This window comes from Lepidochelys olivacea (genome assembly GCF_965140295.1).
Source record: "Lepidochelys olivacea isolate rLepOli2 genome assembly, chromosome: 4".
Lineage (NCBI taxonomy): Eukaryota > Metazoa > Chordata > Testudines > Cheloniidae > Lepidochelys > Lepidochelys olivacea.
In genome coordinates, this window is record NC_140414.1 from 16,337,023 (window position 1) to 16,353,647 (window position 16,625).

A 16,625-nucleotide genomic window follows, 5' to 3' on the forward strand; every position below is an offset into this window, starting at 1 on the left:
CATGGTAAAGGGGCAACGAAGGTGTCAGCTGTGGGTGTTTGGTTTGTGCTTTGCACATCACCATTAACCACTTGCAAAGTGCATGAAAAATAATGTCATGGTGTCTACATTCAGTTTGCAATATTTGTATTTTGCTGAGGGAGTATATGTGAATAACAGTCAGTGCAGAATCATAGAATTGTAGGGCTAGACAGAACCTTGAGAGGTGATCTAGTCCAGCCCCCTGCACCAAGGCAGAATCAAGTACATCTAAATAGTCCCTGACAGGTGTTTATCCAACCTGTTCTTAAAAACCTCTAATGAGGGGAATTCCACAACCTCCCTTGGAAGCCTGTTCCAGCATTTAATTAGCCTTATAGTCAGAAAGTTTTTCCTAATATCTAACCTCAATCTCCCTTGCTGCAGATTATGCTCATTACTTCTCCTGCCTTCAGTGGACATGGCGACCAATTGATCACCATCCTCTTTATAGCAGCCCTTAGCATATTTTAAGACTGTTATCAGGTTCCCATTTCAGTCTCCTTTTCTCAAGATTAAACATGCCCAGTTTTTTAACCTTTCCTCACAAGTCAGGTTTTCTAAACCTTTTATCATTTTTGTTGCTCTCCTCTGGACTTTCTCCAGTTTGTCCACATCTTTCCTTAGGTGTGGCACCCTGAATTGGACACAGCACTCCAGCTGAGGCCTCACCAGTACCAAGTAGAGGGGGACAATTACCTCCTGTGCTTTACATACAACATTCCTGTTAATATGCTCCAGAATGATATCAGCCTTTTTCACAACTGCATCACATTGTTGGCTCATATTCAATCTGTGATCCACTATAAACCCCAGATCCTTTTCAGCAGTACTACTGCCTCGCTAACTATTCCCCGTTTTGGAGTTGTACATTTGATTCTTCCTTCCTAAGTTTAACACTTTGCACTTGTCTTTATTGAATTTCATCTTGTTGAATTCAGACCAATTCTCCTGGCCTCCAAAGTGCGAGCAACCCAGCTTGGGGTCATCTGCAAAGACTCTCCATTCCATTACTCAAGTCATTAATGAAAATGTTGAACCAGACCCCGGCCAGGCCCTACTAGATATGCACCCTCCAATTTGAGAGCGAGCCATTGATAACTACTTGCTGAGTATGGTTTTTCAACCAGTTGTTCATCCGCCTTATAATAATTTCATCTGCACCACATTTCTCTATTAGGAGAGTGTCATGTGGGACTATCTCAAAAGACTTACTAAAATAAAGATATAGCACATCTACGGCTTCCACCCATCCATAAACCAGTAAACCCTGTCAAAGAAGGAAATTAGGTTGGTCTGACATGATTTCCTCTTGACAAATCCATGCTGGCTATTCCTTATAACCCTATTATCCTTTAGGTGCTTGAAATGGATCGTTTAATAATTTGTTCCAGTATCTTTCCAGGTGCAAGGGGACTATTGCCCCTTACTAAAACTCAGTGGGGGTGTTTTGGTTGGCTAGTTCCCAGTACCAAAAGAAAGGGGAAGGGTCGGTGGGAAATCAGGACCCTGAGACTGGCAGTCCCCAGGGGTAATGGGGAGAGGCCAGTGCTCCAGGTCAGCCTGATTGACAGTGCGGGCAGCTAATCAGGGAGTCAGGAGGCCAGGATGGGTCCTGTCCTGTGTGTGAGCTGGAATTGCCAGGGTCAGACAGAGTGGGGCTGAGCTCGGGAGCAGAGCTGTGCCAGCCAGAGGGGCCAGAAAAGCAGCCCAGGAAGCTGGTCAGAGCTGGGAGCAGAGTCAGAGAAGCAGCCTGCAGAGCAGACCCTGTGCTGGGAGCAGGGCTGCAGCCTCAGAGCCAGAGACACAGCCCAGGGAGAGCAGATCCTGTGCTGGGTGCAGGGCTGCAGCCACAGAGCCAGAGGGGCCAGAGAAGCAGCCCAGGGGGCTGGAGGCAGAGCAGCAGCATCAGTGCTGAGGCGGAGTGGAGCCGGAGCTGGAGCAGTCTGGAGCCGGGTGTGGTGAGCAAGTGGGGCGAGCTAAGGGGGGACCCTGGGCAAAGGGCCCAGCGCAGAGAGACACCCCAGCTGAGGGTCCTTGCAGGCCAGACTGGGAAGGGGATCTTAACCCGACGGGGGGCTGACGCTGGGAAGAAGGGTCCCACCGCCCAAAGCCCGGAAGTGTGTGGCCACCACCAGAGCGAGTGTCCAACCCGCAGCATCCCTGCAGCACAGCCAGGGCCGGAGCAGGAGGCCTGGGACCTACAAGGAACAGACTGTGAATTGCCCAGGCATTCCAGAGACACTGTCTGTGATGTTCCCTGCCACAGAGTGGGGTGATGTGTTTCCTTTCACCTTTCCCGTTTTTCCTTATTGTTTTTTAAATTAATTGTTGATTAAATAAGTTGCATTTAAATTGTATGTAACGATCAGTGGGTCAGGGAAGTGTCCAGTGCAGAGAGAGCACCCTGGAGTGGGGACACCCTAGCCCCTGTCCTAGGTGACCACAGCAGGGTTGGGGGTCGAGCCCCCCAGGAATCCTGGACCCAGCCTCGTCGGGGTTACGAGGACACTGCCAGACAGGAGAGTGGAAGGGGAGTCCTTAAGGGCAGGGAGGCCTCTGGGTAAAGGAAGTGGGAGCGAGGGCACAGATCCTTTCACTAGCCCATCTCACCGGGGTCATGCAGAAGCCAGGAAAGTTCCCCACTATAACGGGACCATTCTCCCGCTTACACAGGTATCAAAGTTAGGCTGACTGGTTTATAAATCACTGGGTCTTCTTTGGCCCCCTTTTTAAAGACAGCTACAGTAAAAGCTGTTTTATCTGGCATGTTGGGGGAATGGGGGGTGCTGGTAAGTAAAAAATTCCAGTTAACTAAGAGGGAAGGAGTTTGGGTGCGGGAGGGAGTGCAGGGCACAGGCTCTGGGAGAGAATTTGGGTGCAGGAGGGAGTGCGGGATTGGAGTGTGGGAGGGGGAGCAGTCAGGACATGTGGCCACTTGCGGGGAGCCGCCCAAGGTGAGCGCCCCCCAGCTCCGGCACCCCCATGCCATGCCCCAACCCACTGCCCCGAGCCCCCTCCCGCACCCAAACTCCCTCCCAGAGCCTGCACCCCCACCCCAAACCCCTGCTGGCCCCGCGCCAACCAGACTATAAACCAGAATTTCAATGAAGATCAGAAATACCCATTTATAGAGCTTTCCAGTTGGTGAAGTGCCAGATAAAACAACTTTTACTGTACTGTGTTTGCCCTTCTCCAGTCCTCTTGGACCTTACCCGTCTTCCATGAGTTCTTGAACATAATCTCTAATGGTTCTGAGGTCACTTCAGTCAGTAACTTGGAGTGAATTTCATCAGGCCCTGCAGACTTGAATACATCTAACTTATCTAAATATTCTTTAACCTGTTCTTTCTTTATTCTACCTTCTGTTCCTTCCCCCTTGTTGTTAATATGAAGTGTGTTAAGTATCTGGTCACAATTAACCTTCTTTTAGTGAAGACTGAAGCAAAATTGACATTAAACGCCTCGGCCTTTTTGGTGTTGTCTGTTATTAGCTCTCCTTCCCCACTAAGTAGAGGACCTAGGCTTTCCTTTGTTTTGCCCCTAAGCTATTGAAAGAACCTCTTCTCATTGCCTTTTTTGTCCTTTGCTAGCTATTACTCATTTTGCACTTTCGTCTTTCTGATTTTGCCCCTACATACTTAAGGATGCCATGTACACATCCTTATAATTTGGCCATGTTTCCACTTTTTGTAGGATTCCTTTTCAATTTTCACTCCATAAAAGAGCTCCTGATGGAGCCATATTGGCCTTTTACCATTCTTTCTATCTTTCCTTTGCATCGGGCGTGTTTGCTGTTGTGCCTTTAATGTTGTCTCTTTGAGAAACTGCGAGCTCTCCTGAATTTCTTTTTCCCTTGGATTTTTTTCCCATGGGACCTTACCTACCGGTTCTCTGAGTTTGTCAAAGTCTGCTTTTCTGAAATCCATTGTCCTCACTCTGCTGCTCTCACTCCTTCCTTTCCTTAGAATCATAAAATCTTTCATTGCCTGATCATTTTCACCCAAATTGCCTTCTACCTTCAGCTTTGATACCAATTCCTCCATTAGTCAGAATAAATTCTAAAAGGGTCCCCCGGTTACGTCCTCCATTTTCTTCAACAAGAAGCTGTCCCTAAGATGTTCCAAGAACTTATTGGACATTTTGTGTTTTGCTGTATTCCTTTTGCAACAGACGTCTGGGAAGTTAAAGTCCCCCATCACTACCACGTTTTGTGTTTTTGTTATTTCTGTTATTTGTTCTAGAAATGCCTTATCCACCTCCTCCTTCTGACTGGGTGGTCTGAAGTAGACCCCCTACCATGATGTGGTAGGTATTTGTCTGTAGTGACTTGTATTGGCTGAGTTAGGATTTAATTTCGCTATTAAGGATGAGATTTACAAATTAAAGAGAACTAATATTCACTTGACTGAGAATATCCAAACAGGGTGTTTTTAGCTTTGCTGTTCTTTCACAGCTGTATTTGCAGAGCAGAAATGGTTTGTTGAGATGCAGAACTTAATACAATGTGAACTCTAGCCTATTTACAGAAATTCAGACAATCTATATTTATGATGGTAATGTGTACAATTGTAAAAAGACATCCATCATCTAGAAACGATGCTATTTACACTATAGAGTTAGTCTCAGTGCAGCGCGGTGATTAAGAAATACGTTTATGGACATCTCTAGCTCCCTAATGGCACTATCCTTCCACTAACAAAATGGTGTGATAAGAATGTGGAGGGCCACCAAATAATGCCATTAAACCCAAGTTATCTTTCATTCAGACTGTAACTGTAGAATAAACTGGTGTGTGATCCGGGCCTCTATCACACAGGAGCCTCGCTGCAGAGTGACTGCAGGGTAGTTCACACGCCTGTTTCAGGGTTGAGAATTTGAGCACGTTCTGGGAGCTGTTTTGAACTCCCAACCCTCCAAATTAAAAAAAAAAACCAGCTCGGTCCCACTCTAACTGCAAGGCACCAGGGCAAATTGGGACAGGGCACCCAAACACAAGGAGCCCAGCTGAGCTCATGGGCATGCTCGTCTGCGTCAGTGTGACTCCCTGGTGTGCCCAGTCCAGGTGGCACAGAGGGCACATGCTATCACCACATCAGACCATGTGACACTCAATTTGCACAGGGCTACGTGACTGCACAAGATGCTGGGGGAAGCCACACTTACACGTGAAAAGCCAGCAGGAGTGAGGAAGGGACTGCCCCCAGGAAGGGGTAGGGATGGAGTTACAATCCCCTCTGAAACATCCACCGTTGGCTACTCTTGGAGACATGGTACCGAACTGGATGGTCTGTGCCAGTGCCCTGCTACCAGAATCAGAGCAGACGTGGTTTTCAACACAGATTCATAGATTCCAAGGCCAGAAGGAACCACTGTGATCATCTAGTCTGACCTCCTGTATAGCACAGGCCAGAGAACTGCCCCAAAATAATTCCCAGATCATATCTTTTAGAAAAATATCCCATCTTGATTTTAAAATTGTCAGTGATGGAGAATCCACCATGAACCTTGGTAAATTGTTCCAATGGCTAATTACTCTCACTGTTAAAAAATTATCGTATTTCCAGTCTGAATTTGTTTGGCTCCAACTTCGAGCCATTGGATCATGCTATGCCTTTCTCTGAGCCTATTATTAAATACTTGTTCTCCATATAGGTACTTATAGACTATGATCAAGTCACCCCTTAACTTTCACTTTGTAAACAGACTGAACTCCCTGAATCTATTGCTATAAGGCAGGTTTTCTGATCCTTTAATCATTTGCGTGGCCTTTCTTTCTTTTCGCCAGTTTATCAATATCCTTCTTGAATTGTGGACACCAGAGCTGGACACAGTATGCCAGCAACGGTCGCACCGGTGCCAAATACAGAGGTAAAATAACCTCTCTACTCTTACTTGAGATTCTGCTGTTTCTGCATCCAAGGACTTCCATAGTCCTTTTGACCACAGCGTCACACTGGGAGCTCATGGTTCAGCTGATTATCCACCATGTCCCCAAAATCTTTGCCAGAGTCACTGTCCCCAGGTTATAGAGTCCCCAATCCTGTGAATACGGCCTGCTCTCTTTGTTCTTAGATGTATACATCAACATTTACATCATCCAGTGTTCACTGTCATGTGTAAACATTCAGTCTCTGCTTCCAGGTGTGACTGTGCATCGGGGTGTAGCTATGGGTGGCCCTAGGTGGGCCACGGCCCACCCACTTGGCATCCAAGCCCACCCCGCAACCCCAGCTCTGCTTCTGCTCCAGCCCCAGCCCTGCCCAGCCGTGGAGGACACCACACGCTGGGTGCACCCCCCCCCGGCCGTACCGGAGGGGGTTGGGACAGCAGCGGCGCACCTGACAAGCCTGCCACGCATGCATGCATGCCGCAGCAGGAGGTGGGCAGCCGGCCCGCCCAGTGGTGGCGATCATTAAAAAACGTAGGCCTGCCACCTCTGGGAGCCGGGCCCGGCGTTGGTCAGTGTGATGGGGATGGGAGCCATGCATGCTGGAGAGCGGCATCTCCTCCCAGAGCCGGGTGCGCACGCAGGGCCCCGTGGGACTCCTGGCCAGAGCATCCATCGCCCCCCACAAGGCCGGCTGCGTTGGAGGGAGTGGGCGGAGGCAGGCCCCCCAATGCCTCCTGTTCCCCCCGTGCCCCGCCCCCATCATTGCCCACCCACCCAAATGTCCCATGCTAGCTACGCCACTGCTGTGCATGGAAGATCCAGAGAGTACCAGTATCAGCTATATTTCCAGAAAACAAAAGCACCAACAACAAAAGAGGCCACTCTGTTGTATCTGCTGCCTAAACAGCCTGCCAGAGGCAGAAGGTCACCTCCAGATTCTGGTCTACAAACAAAGGACTTGGTCATAGACAAAACCACCTCATCTTCCAGCAAGCACGAGGGAGGCGCATTTCATTCACGTCTAACATTGCTTTGCAGAGACACCAAACTAACGCAGTCGTTTCTCCTCTTTCGGGTTGTCTAAGTCGCAGAGCACCACAGGATCCAGCTCCTTGGCCATCTCTACCCGCTGTTCAATTAAGAAGACCATAAAACCAAACACTTACATTGCTCCCTGGTAATGAACTGAGGTACAGTGCTGGGGAGAGGAGTGCTCGGGTTCGGGGTTCCCACTAGCTTGCTCTTGGCCATCTTGGTGTTTGCCTTGGCGAATTCTAGTCGTAGCGTTTGTGGAATTTCGGGGTCAAAGCGAATTCCCTTTGTCAAAGCAAGAGAACAGAGCGTGTCAATTATCTGTACAGCCAACATGGAAAACTACTGAATGAAATCAGCACTATGGGCGAGCCCCGAACACCAGGCGGAGAGCCCGCTGTGGCTTGGGTCACCAGCACCTCAAGCGCATTGCTCGACAAGCCAAACAAAGCGAACTCAGATCACACTGTGATGGACACAGTTCTCCACACTTTTGACTCTGTGATCCCACAGTGAGATCCTTGCTGGCAGGCCCCAGCACTTGCGTAGGGCTCCAGGGGCCACTAGGGTCTTGGTGCATGGATCTGATTGCAGGATAAGGGCCTCCACCACTTTGTACACAGAAAAAACATACCAAAATTCCAGTTTTAAAGCTGAATCCGATGACTTGCTTTTAAAGCAAATTCTTATTTTTATTGAATCGGCCGATAAAACATGCACCAATAAGGGCTTTGTTTTCCTTAATTTGTTCACAAATAACAGAACTTGCCTTCATCTGGCTCATAGATCACTATGGAATTGGAATTGCAATCGCTGTGATCATAATGTAGTTCACAAGGCAGACAACATCTCACACGCACCAGCCTTCGAAGGCTGGCGCCCTCAGGCCGCGGGATGGCCAAACTCAGAGAGCATTATGCAGTTACATGGCAGTGTTCATGACACATGGTTGTGAGTTGATCTCTGGACTCCAGTTATCTTTAACTCCACTGCAAAGTGATAATGGAGCCTCCCAGAGGCTTGGGGAAGAAAGGGCTGGATGGCCACACATGAGCTACAGGGCAGCAATCCTAAAATCAGGGGAAGGGAGAGCAGCTGAAAGGCTCAGAGTCTACATGGAGGAAGGGATTGTTTGGGATTTGTATTTTGAGAAGGCTGGGGCAGGGGATGAGGAACCTTACAGGAATATTTTTAAAGTTAAAAATAGGGAGAAATGTTCATGTTTAACTCAGGCTGGACTCCCAAGCTCCAGAATTAAACCCAATCAGGGTCCAAAAAGGCAAGGAGGAGGGGACAAATAAAGGAAAAGAGAAACACTTGCCCCGCAGGACCGGCCAGTCTCAATAATGTCCTAGCTTTCAACTGCTACACTTCTTAGAGTCAGGGCAGATGGCCTGGGGAGCTGGAAATGACTTTCCCCTGAAGGCAGCGAAGAGCACAGCCCCAAACTGGAATTAGAAGCACGCCGAACTAGCTAAGAACCAGGTCTGGACTTGGGGGCTCAGGGCACATCTAGCTGAAATGTTCTTTAGAGACAGTGATGATGCACAGCTACAAAATGGCTCTGTTATATAGGACCCACCTGATGAGAAGCTTCTCTGAATCTCCAGCTAAACGGAACTGAACATCTTATTAGAACAGGCTTGCTTGTGAGATCTCCAGAACTTCCTGTTTTTATGCATGGGCCAAAAATACCCACCACAACAGCCTTTCCCCTGGAATTTTGGCACTTTCACTTCTAGGTCCACCCAGGAGTTGAAGGAGGGGCTTGTAGTCAAGGCATGGGAGTGGGGCTCAGGAGATGTGTGTTCAGTTCGCAGTTCCCAGCTCTGCCACAGAGGCGGTGTGATCCCGGGCAAGTCACTTCCTGTAACCTTTTCAGAAGGAACGTACAGAGTGGAGACTTGTGATGAGACTTGGAGTCACTCTTAAAAGTCACTGAGGTGCTTTGGGACCTTTTGTGTATAGTGTCTCCACACCTCAGTTCCCATCTGTAAAATGGGGAGAATGAGCCTCCCTTTCTCACCCATCTCATTTGTCTGTCTAGACGGTAAGTTCTTTGCTCAGGGACATGATACAGCCCCTTGCACAATGGGGCCATACCCTTGGTAGAGAGCACTAAATATGGTGGTAGAGAGCACTAAATATTACAATGAATAACTGAGGTGTAGAAAGAACGAGGAGTACCTGTGGCACCTTAGAGACTAACAAATTTATTTGAGCATGAGCTTTCGTGGGCTAAAACGACTTCATCGGATGCATACAGTGGAAAATACAGTCAGAAGATATATATATATATATATATACACAGAGAACATGAAACAATGGGGGTTGCCATACACACTATAATGAGAGTGATCAATTAAGGTGAGCTAGTATCAGCAGGAGAAAAAAACCTTTTGTAGTGATAATCAGGATGAGGTGTAGAAGTATGTGGAACCAACCAACCACAACGGTAGCTTTGTTTAATTGCCGGCTTGCGTGTGGGGGAGGGATAAGGGGTTCTGGCCCTGCCCAGGCTGTCATGTCCATTGCTAGCAGTGACCAAAAGCCGTGACCTCCGACAGCTCTTTGATGTCCGGTGTCAGGAGAGCCAATCCTCTCTCCACTGCTCAACAGACGTGTCCACAGCCCAGGCCTCCCAGACAACTGGCATTAACTGGCTCTCATGTCATCACTGCAGAGAAACTGAGGACAGAGCAGACATGGAGGTGGAACTGCCCTGAGAGGGAGATGGAGGCGGAGAAAAGCTTCCACTGCTGGCCTGCCCTGGATAAATAAAACCCTGTAGTCTCCAGAGCTACGATTCTGGCATCGTCTACAAGCACTGCAATTCTTCAGCAAGAGGACGGCGTGCGGCTGGGGGACATTTCAGTTGATTGTGTGTTTATTCTTACTTTTACTGCTATTAGAGGGTAATGACCACTATGTCCAGCAGGAGAGAGGGCAGGCAAGCCGCTCCTTAGACACTGTGACACAGGCACTGGGATGCTCATGACTCTCACAACGCTTGATGTTTTTCTTACAGCCCCAGCCACCGGGGTCAGGTTGTTAGTCGAGACTCACACCTTTCACGAAGAAAAGGGACTTTCTGGGGCAAGCTGGAGAGTGTGACGCCCCCTCCCCCAATGCTCCCACATGAGAAAACAAACAAAGAGAACTTCACTTTTAGTACTTTGTAAAATCGCTTAGTTTTTAAGCCAGTCTCAGGATCGTTTGGCACCTTGCTCGTGAGTTTTGAACACTCGGGGTTGGCAATATTGCAGAGTAGGAGCTAGCTGATAAAGGCCAAATCTGGTTTCGAAACATGGCAGCAGATCCTCCGCTGGTGTAAATGATCAGGACTCCATTGAAGAAGGATCTGCCTGGGGGTGTGTATGGTCTCCATTCCTATGCGGTCTCTAGTAGCAGACCTGTGCTTATGTGGGATAGAAACAGGCCCTTGTTTTGATGACCCGACTCCACCCGGCTGGGGTGGGGGCACGGCCTCACCAGAGTGCTGCGGCCTCTCAAATCCGTAACTTGCAGGATCAGCGGGGACATCTCAAAGCCCCTTCTCTTCTCAGATTGTCTGACAGACTGAGGAAGAAGGGGCTTTCCCACACAAACCCACACTTTTTTTAATCGCCTTCCTAAGGAATCTGCCGCCCCCGCAAGTCCATGCGGCTTTGGCAGAGTGAGAAACTTTCAGTAAAATGCCAAGTCGCAGCCCCACAGCAAAGCAAGGCTCTCTCTTTAGAGGAGAAAAGAACAAATGGGTGGGCGGGGGGGCAGGGGAACAGTCAGCTGGGTGAGTGGCTAATTCTGCTACAGCTGGATGGAAAGATCCTCCTAGGGGTACAGAACTGTCACGACAACTAGCCAACTGGGCCAGTACTGCATGACAGCCCCAGGAAGGGCACGGAGAGAGCAGAAGACACAATACTGATGCGGTGACGGTGCAGTGCAGATGACAGCTGCTTTGCTTTAGCAAAACTCACAGGAGTAACCTCTAGGATTTGGCGGTCCTAGGGCGATGCTGACATTGGGGGCCCTCACCCAGAGAAGGTATATGCACTCTGCGTCCCTGTTATCTTCCAAACCAACCCAATGCTTCCTACTATGGAACTCTTGAACATCTGTCTCTGAAGTAGAATGGCAGCCCCAGGCTCCTCTTGCACATAAACTGCTGGGGAGTCAGTACATCCACGACATTAGGAGTGGGGGGAGGGACACACCTGGTAAAACTGGGGGCACACTAAGTTGCCAGAAGCTCGAGGCCCTACCCAAGTTTGCATAAATGAAACCATTTGCATGTATGAAAGAGCAGCTGCTGAGACAACTCCTGCAAAACTCCATCTTGCTGCTACTGGCTGGGCTTCTCCGAGCAAGACAGAACACTGCATGCGGGGCTTGTGTTTCTGTGGACCACTTCTTTATTAAAGGGGAAGGTGGCTAGGGCTCACATTGCAGAATCTATGGGTCACATTGCCTCTAGGCTGCTGCTGGGTCACCTCCTGCTACCATCGTTTTCATCTAAACGCTACACAACAGGATATAATGGGTCTCACCTTCAAAAAGTTAGAAATGAAATTGTGCATACAAATCGCCTTGTTGTTTGTGTGAATAGTCAGCTATGCAGCTGGTTGGCGACATCCACACACGAACAAACGCGCCATAATGGTGAGCATCCACACAGATTACACGTAAAATCTTTGTGTGCACAATGGTGCATCTAAATTACGGCAGCAGTCAATCCAGATCTTACTAAAGCTGGGACTGACCGTCACACAGAGAAAGTGCCAAACTAAATTCCCCAGGACACTGAGCCGTTTAGCAAAAACACCACCAGATTTTTCATTCCAAATTAAAGTTCCAACATCCTTTAAAGCCTGCAAAGTTTAAATGACCTAATTTGTTTGGCAGCAAATTCTGAGACCATAGGCTTAGAGCAAGTCACATTCCTCTAACATCTTTAGCATCAGCACCATATTTGGCAGTCAGTATCCCGCTGCACTGAGCCCTTATCCTCAGGGATTAGCAGAGCCAAAAATATTTTAAATTTAAAAAGACGACAAGGAAAAATAGGGAAAGAAATTAGAGAACGGACTGTTTGCTGTTATCCCTGCCTGATGAGATTACTCAGGGGGCTCAATGATTCACCCAGAATGGCATCGTAATGAGATTAATTCTGTACAGACAGAGGGGAGCTGGGCTTGTTGAAATCAACTTTTTTTCATGGGAAAAAGCAGGCTGTAAATGAGTAATTTGCTAACTGTGAGATCAGAAAATGGCTTCCTTCTAGGCAAGTCCACTGCTTCCTGAGTCCCGAAGGGACTAGGGACTGCAATCATTAGGTCCAGATTGCCAGAACGAGATCTGTGCAAAACTTTTGTCGCAAAGCACAAAACGAAGCAAAACTCCCCTGTTCTAAAGTTTCACTACAAGGTTTAAGGAAAGAGTCACGTAAGTGCACAAACCTGGACCCATTTTGGTTTGGTTCTGATGCAAATCCACATGAAACTCAGCTGCTTCGTCTGGTTTGAGTTTGAGTTTTTGGGCCTTGTTGTCAAACCTGGAATTTAAAGGGTTAGACTCTGGGTGCAAACCCAAATGAATCAAAGCAGAGGCAAAAGCTAACTCTGCAAAGGGGAGCTGCTGGGTTTTCGATCAAGTTCAAATCACATGAAATCAAGGGGGTGGGGTTCCCAACAATTGGTGTCATACAGCCCAGGCCACTGGCGTGTGAGGGAAAAGCAGACAACTGATCGCATGGGACCGGAGACCACACTGAGCCTGGCTGTAAAAGGGCAGAGCTGTGCTGAGGCCAGTGGAATTGCACTTACTTGCCCCAGGGCTGAATCACAGCCCAGTTCTAGAGGGACTCTGTCCGCATGCCTTTGCCCTTCTCCCTGCCAGGGAGAATGGCCAGTACAGTTTAAAGAACAGGAGTACTTGTGGCACCTTAGAGACTAACAAATTTATTTGAGCATAAGCTTTCATAAGTTTCCATGGGCTACAGCCCACTTCATCGGATGCATAAAATGGAACATATAGTAAGAAGATACATATATACATACAGAGAAGGTGGAAGTTGCCATACAAACTGTAAGAGGCTAATTAAGATGAGCTATTATCAGCAGGAGAAAAAAACTTTTGTAGTGATAATCAAGATGGCCCATTTAGACAGTTGACAAGAAGGTGTGAGGATATGTAACATGGGGAATGACCCAGCCACTCCCAGTCTCTATTCAAACCCAAGTTAATGGTGTCTAGTTTGCATATTTATTCAAGCTCAGCAGTTTCTCCTTGGAGTCTGTTTTTGAAGTTTTTCTGTTGCAAAATTGCCACCCTTAAATCTTTTATTGTAGCCCACGAAAGCTTATGCTCTAATAAATGTGTTAGTCTCTAAGGTGCCACAAGTACTCCTTTTCTTTTTTGCGGATACAGACTAACATGGCTGTTACTCTGAAACCTAAAGGAGGACTTGTGGCACCTTAGAGACTAACCAATTTATTTGAGCATAAGCTTTCATGAGCTACAGCTCACTTCATGGCACACAGTGGTGTTGAGGTTGGGTTTTCCATTTGGGATGGCATTTCAATGGGTTTATGCAGGGGTTTTTCACATCATTCAGAGTGTACCCAGCGTATCAATTTATGGCCCATCCCATTCTATTCAAGAACAAGGGGCCTCATGACTGACTGGAAAGATATCAAATTAACATGGCCCACATTAAAGGGATTAAAAACTGTCTTAACGGATAGGTCTCAAAATGTGATTGTAAACAGAGAATCGTTACCAAGCGGGTGTGTTTCCAGTGAGGTCCTGCAGAGATTGGTTCTTGGCCCTACACTATTCAACATTTTTATCAGTGACCTGGAAGAAAACATAAAATCATCACTGATCAAGTTTGCAGATGACACAAAAATTGGGGGAGTGGTAAATAATGAAGAGGACAGGTCAGTGGTTTGCTTGGTAAACTGGGCACATGCAAACGATATGTGATTTAATATAGCTAAACGTCAATGTATACATCTAGGAACAAAGAATGGAGGCCATCCTTACGTGATGGGGGACTCTATCCTGGGAATCAGTGACTCTGAAAAAGATTTGGGAGTGGTAGCGGATAATCAGCTGAACACTAACTCCTGATGTGATGCTGTGACCAAAAGGGCGAATGCGATCCTGGGATGCATCAACAGGGGACTCTTGAGTCGGAGCAAAGGGGTTATTCTACCTCTGTATTTGGCATTGATGCGGCTGCTGCTGGATACTATGTGACCCCCTTGGGGGTTAGTGAGCATGGCTAGACTCAGTACTGGGCATCTTGGAACCACTGGACCCAAAGGTCCTCAAGTTGCATGTAAGCCTGTTTTACTGCTCCCTCATCTTCCCCCCTGGTACTTTGCTCCATCCCTCTGTAAACACATATTTCCCTTTCTATTTTCACTGTACTGTTCTGGTGGGGGTGTGGGGGAGTGTTTACTCCAGGGGGGTTGGAACTGGTGCCCCTGGTGGGGGAGAGGGGGAGTTTCCCTGCTTCATTCCTGCACATCTTTTCTTGGCCAGAGCCACCCGCAGAGCGGACTCATCTTGGCCACAAGTCTGCTTTAGTTACACCTGTGTCCAGCTCTGGCACCCACAATTCAAGAAGGCTGTTGATAAATTGGAGAGGTCAGAGAGAAGCCACAAGAATGATTGAAGGATTAGAAAACAGCGAGAGGTTCACGGAGTTCCATCTACTTAGCTTCACAAAGAGAAGGTTAAGGGGGAGACTTGGTTACAGTCTATAAGTATCTACATGGGGAAAATATTTACTAATGGGCTCTTCTTCAGTCTAGCAGAGAAAGGTCTAACATGATCCAAAGGCGGGAAGTAGAAGCTAGACAAATTCAGATTGGAAATCCAGCATAAATGTTTATGGTGAGAGTAATTAACCTTTGGAACAACTTACCAAAGGTCGTGGTGGATTCTCCAGCACTGACCATTTATAAATCGAGATGGGATGAGTTTCTAACATATCTGCTCTAGGAATTATTTTGCTGAAGTTCTCTGGTCTGTGTTATACCCAGGGTCAGACTAGATGATCGCAATGGTTCCTTCTGGCCTCCGCATGTTTAGAGCAAATAAAAGGGATAGTGATGGCTGCGTAGAATGCACTGCTATAGGATCCAGCAGCCAATCCTGGTGTTGGATTTTAAAAGGGGCTAGATAAATCCTTCCCCACTTATAACATTTATATTTATGCTAAAGGCTGAGGCAGGCAAACCCTGCTGGTTTGGGTCTCTGCTGAGCCTTGCCCGTACCGCATCTGTTGTACAACTGACCCAATGCATTATGGGTTACCGAGGTGTTTGCTCCTTCCTCTGAAGCATCAGGCATAGGCCACTGATAGACAAGATTAGGGTGCACAGCCAGCCTTTTAAAGTGAAAGGCCAGGATCTCTGGGAAGGGGAATGTAAAGGGGAATTTTGGTGATGTGGGGGAAGGGGTGCATGTAGGGGATTGTTTTGTTAGCTGCCCAGCACCCCCAGCACTGGCTGGGGTCAGTGTCCCTGGCTCCCCAGGGATCTGGTTCTGTGTGCTGGGAACCGGCTGGCTCAGATCCCACAGGGATGGGTGTGGCTAGACTAGAGAGACGGGGTGGGAGAGGCACCTCATGAGTTACTGGATGCTTTGCAGGAGATGGGACAGGGTGGAACCATGTGACAGTTCTTACCGGGCATGAGCAGTGGTGGTGAGGGAGGTTATAACACATACACTCGGCCAATCAGCTACCCACTCCACCGACCCAGCTGGCTGGAGACTCTGCCAGGTGGCAGAGGCTGCTGAGTAACAGTGACAGGGATGTCCAGGACAGGACAGATCAACAGTTCCATTTGCTAGGACAGAGGAGTTGAGACTCTGGTAGGGTGACCAGATCACAAGAGTAAAATATCAGTACACAATGTGGGGGCGGGGGAGAGGGGAGCCCCCACCGCAACCATGGGGGAGGGAGGTGCACAGCCTGAAGAAGCTGCAAGGGGGGCGCACAGCCCTGGCTCCAGTCCCAGCTGCAAGTTGGGGGTGCATGGCCCCAGTCCCCACCACATGCCATGGGTCAGGGCTGCATGGCCCTGGCTGCAGCCCCCGCTGCATGCTGTGGGTCGGGTAGCCCACGGCCCCAGCTCCAGCCCCAGCCACAGGTCAGGGGCGCATGGCCCTGGCCCCCACTGCAAGGGGGGTCTCAGATCTGGGGCAGTGAGTTGGGGCACAGGAGTGGGGGTTCAAGGTGCTGACTCTGGGAGGGAGTTTGGGTGCAGGAGGAGGTTCAGGGCTGGGGCAGAGGCTTGGAGTGTGGGGAGGGGATTCTGGGTGGCGCCTACCTCAGGTGGCTCCCTGGATGTAGCAGCATTTCCCTCTGGGTCCTAGGCGGAGGTGCGGCTAGGCGGCCCTGCGCACTGCCTCATTGGCAGGTGCCACCTCCACAGCTCCCATTGGCCAGAAGCTGCAGAGCCGGCGCTCAAGGCAGGGGTAGCATGCAGAGCCCCCCTGGCCGTCCCTGCGCCTAGGACCCAGAAGGAGATGTCGCCACTTCTGGGGAGCTGTGCGGAGAAGGCCAGGTAGGGAGCCTGCCAGCCCCGTACCAACTGGAGGCCTGGCAACAACCCTACAATATTGGGAGCAATGGCACCGAATTGTACATTGGTCTGGACGCAGG

At 48.8% G+C, this 16,625-nt stretch overlaps 1 protein-coding gene across 5 annotated transcripts in view; it reads right to left on the reverse strand.

The window, feature by feature from the left end:
* The window catches only part of RBPMS (RNA binding protein, mRNA processing factor), a 139,403-nt gene that overhangs the window by 56,657 nt on the left and 66,121 nt on the right, over positions 1-16,625 (reverse strand). For 4 of the 5 annotated variants that reach the window (XM_084627010.1, XM_084627008.1, XM_084627012.1 and 1 more), the window contains one exon: positions 7,078-7,228. In XM_084627010.1, coding sequence (XP_084483136.1) covers positions 7,078-7,228 — 151 coding nt within the window. Of the gene's footprint in view, positions 1-7,077; positions 7,229-12,402; positions 12,498-13,724; positions 13,802-16,625 lie in introns of all 5 variants that reach the window. The other variant, XM_084627011.1, reaches the window with a different exon arrangement.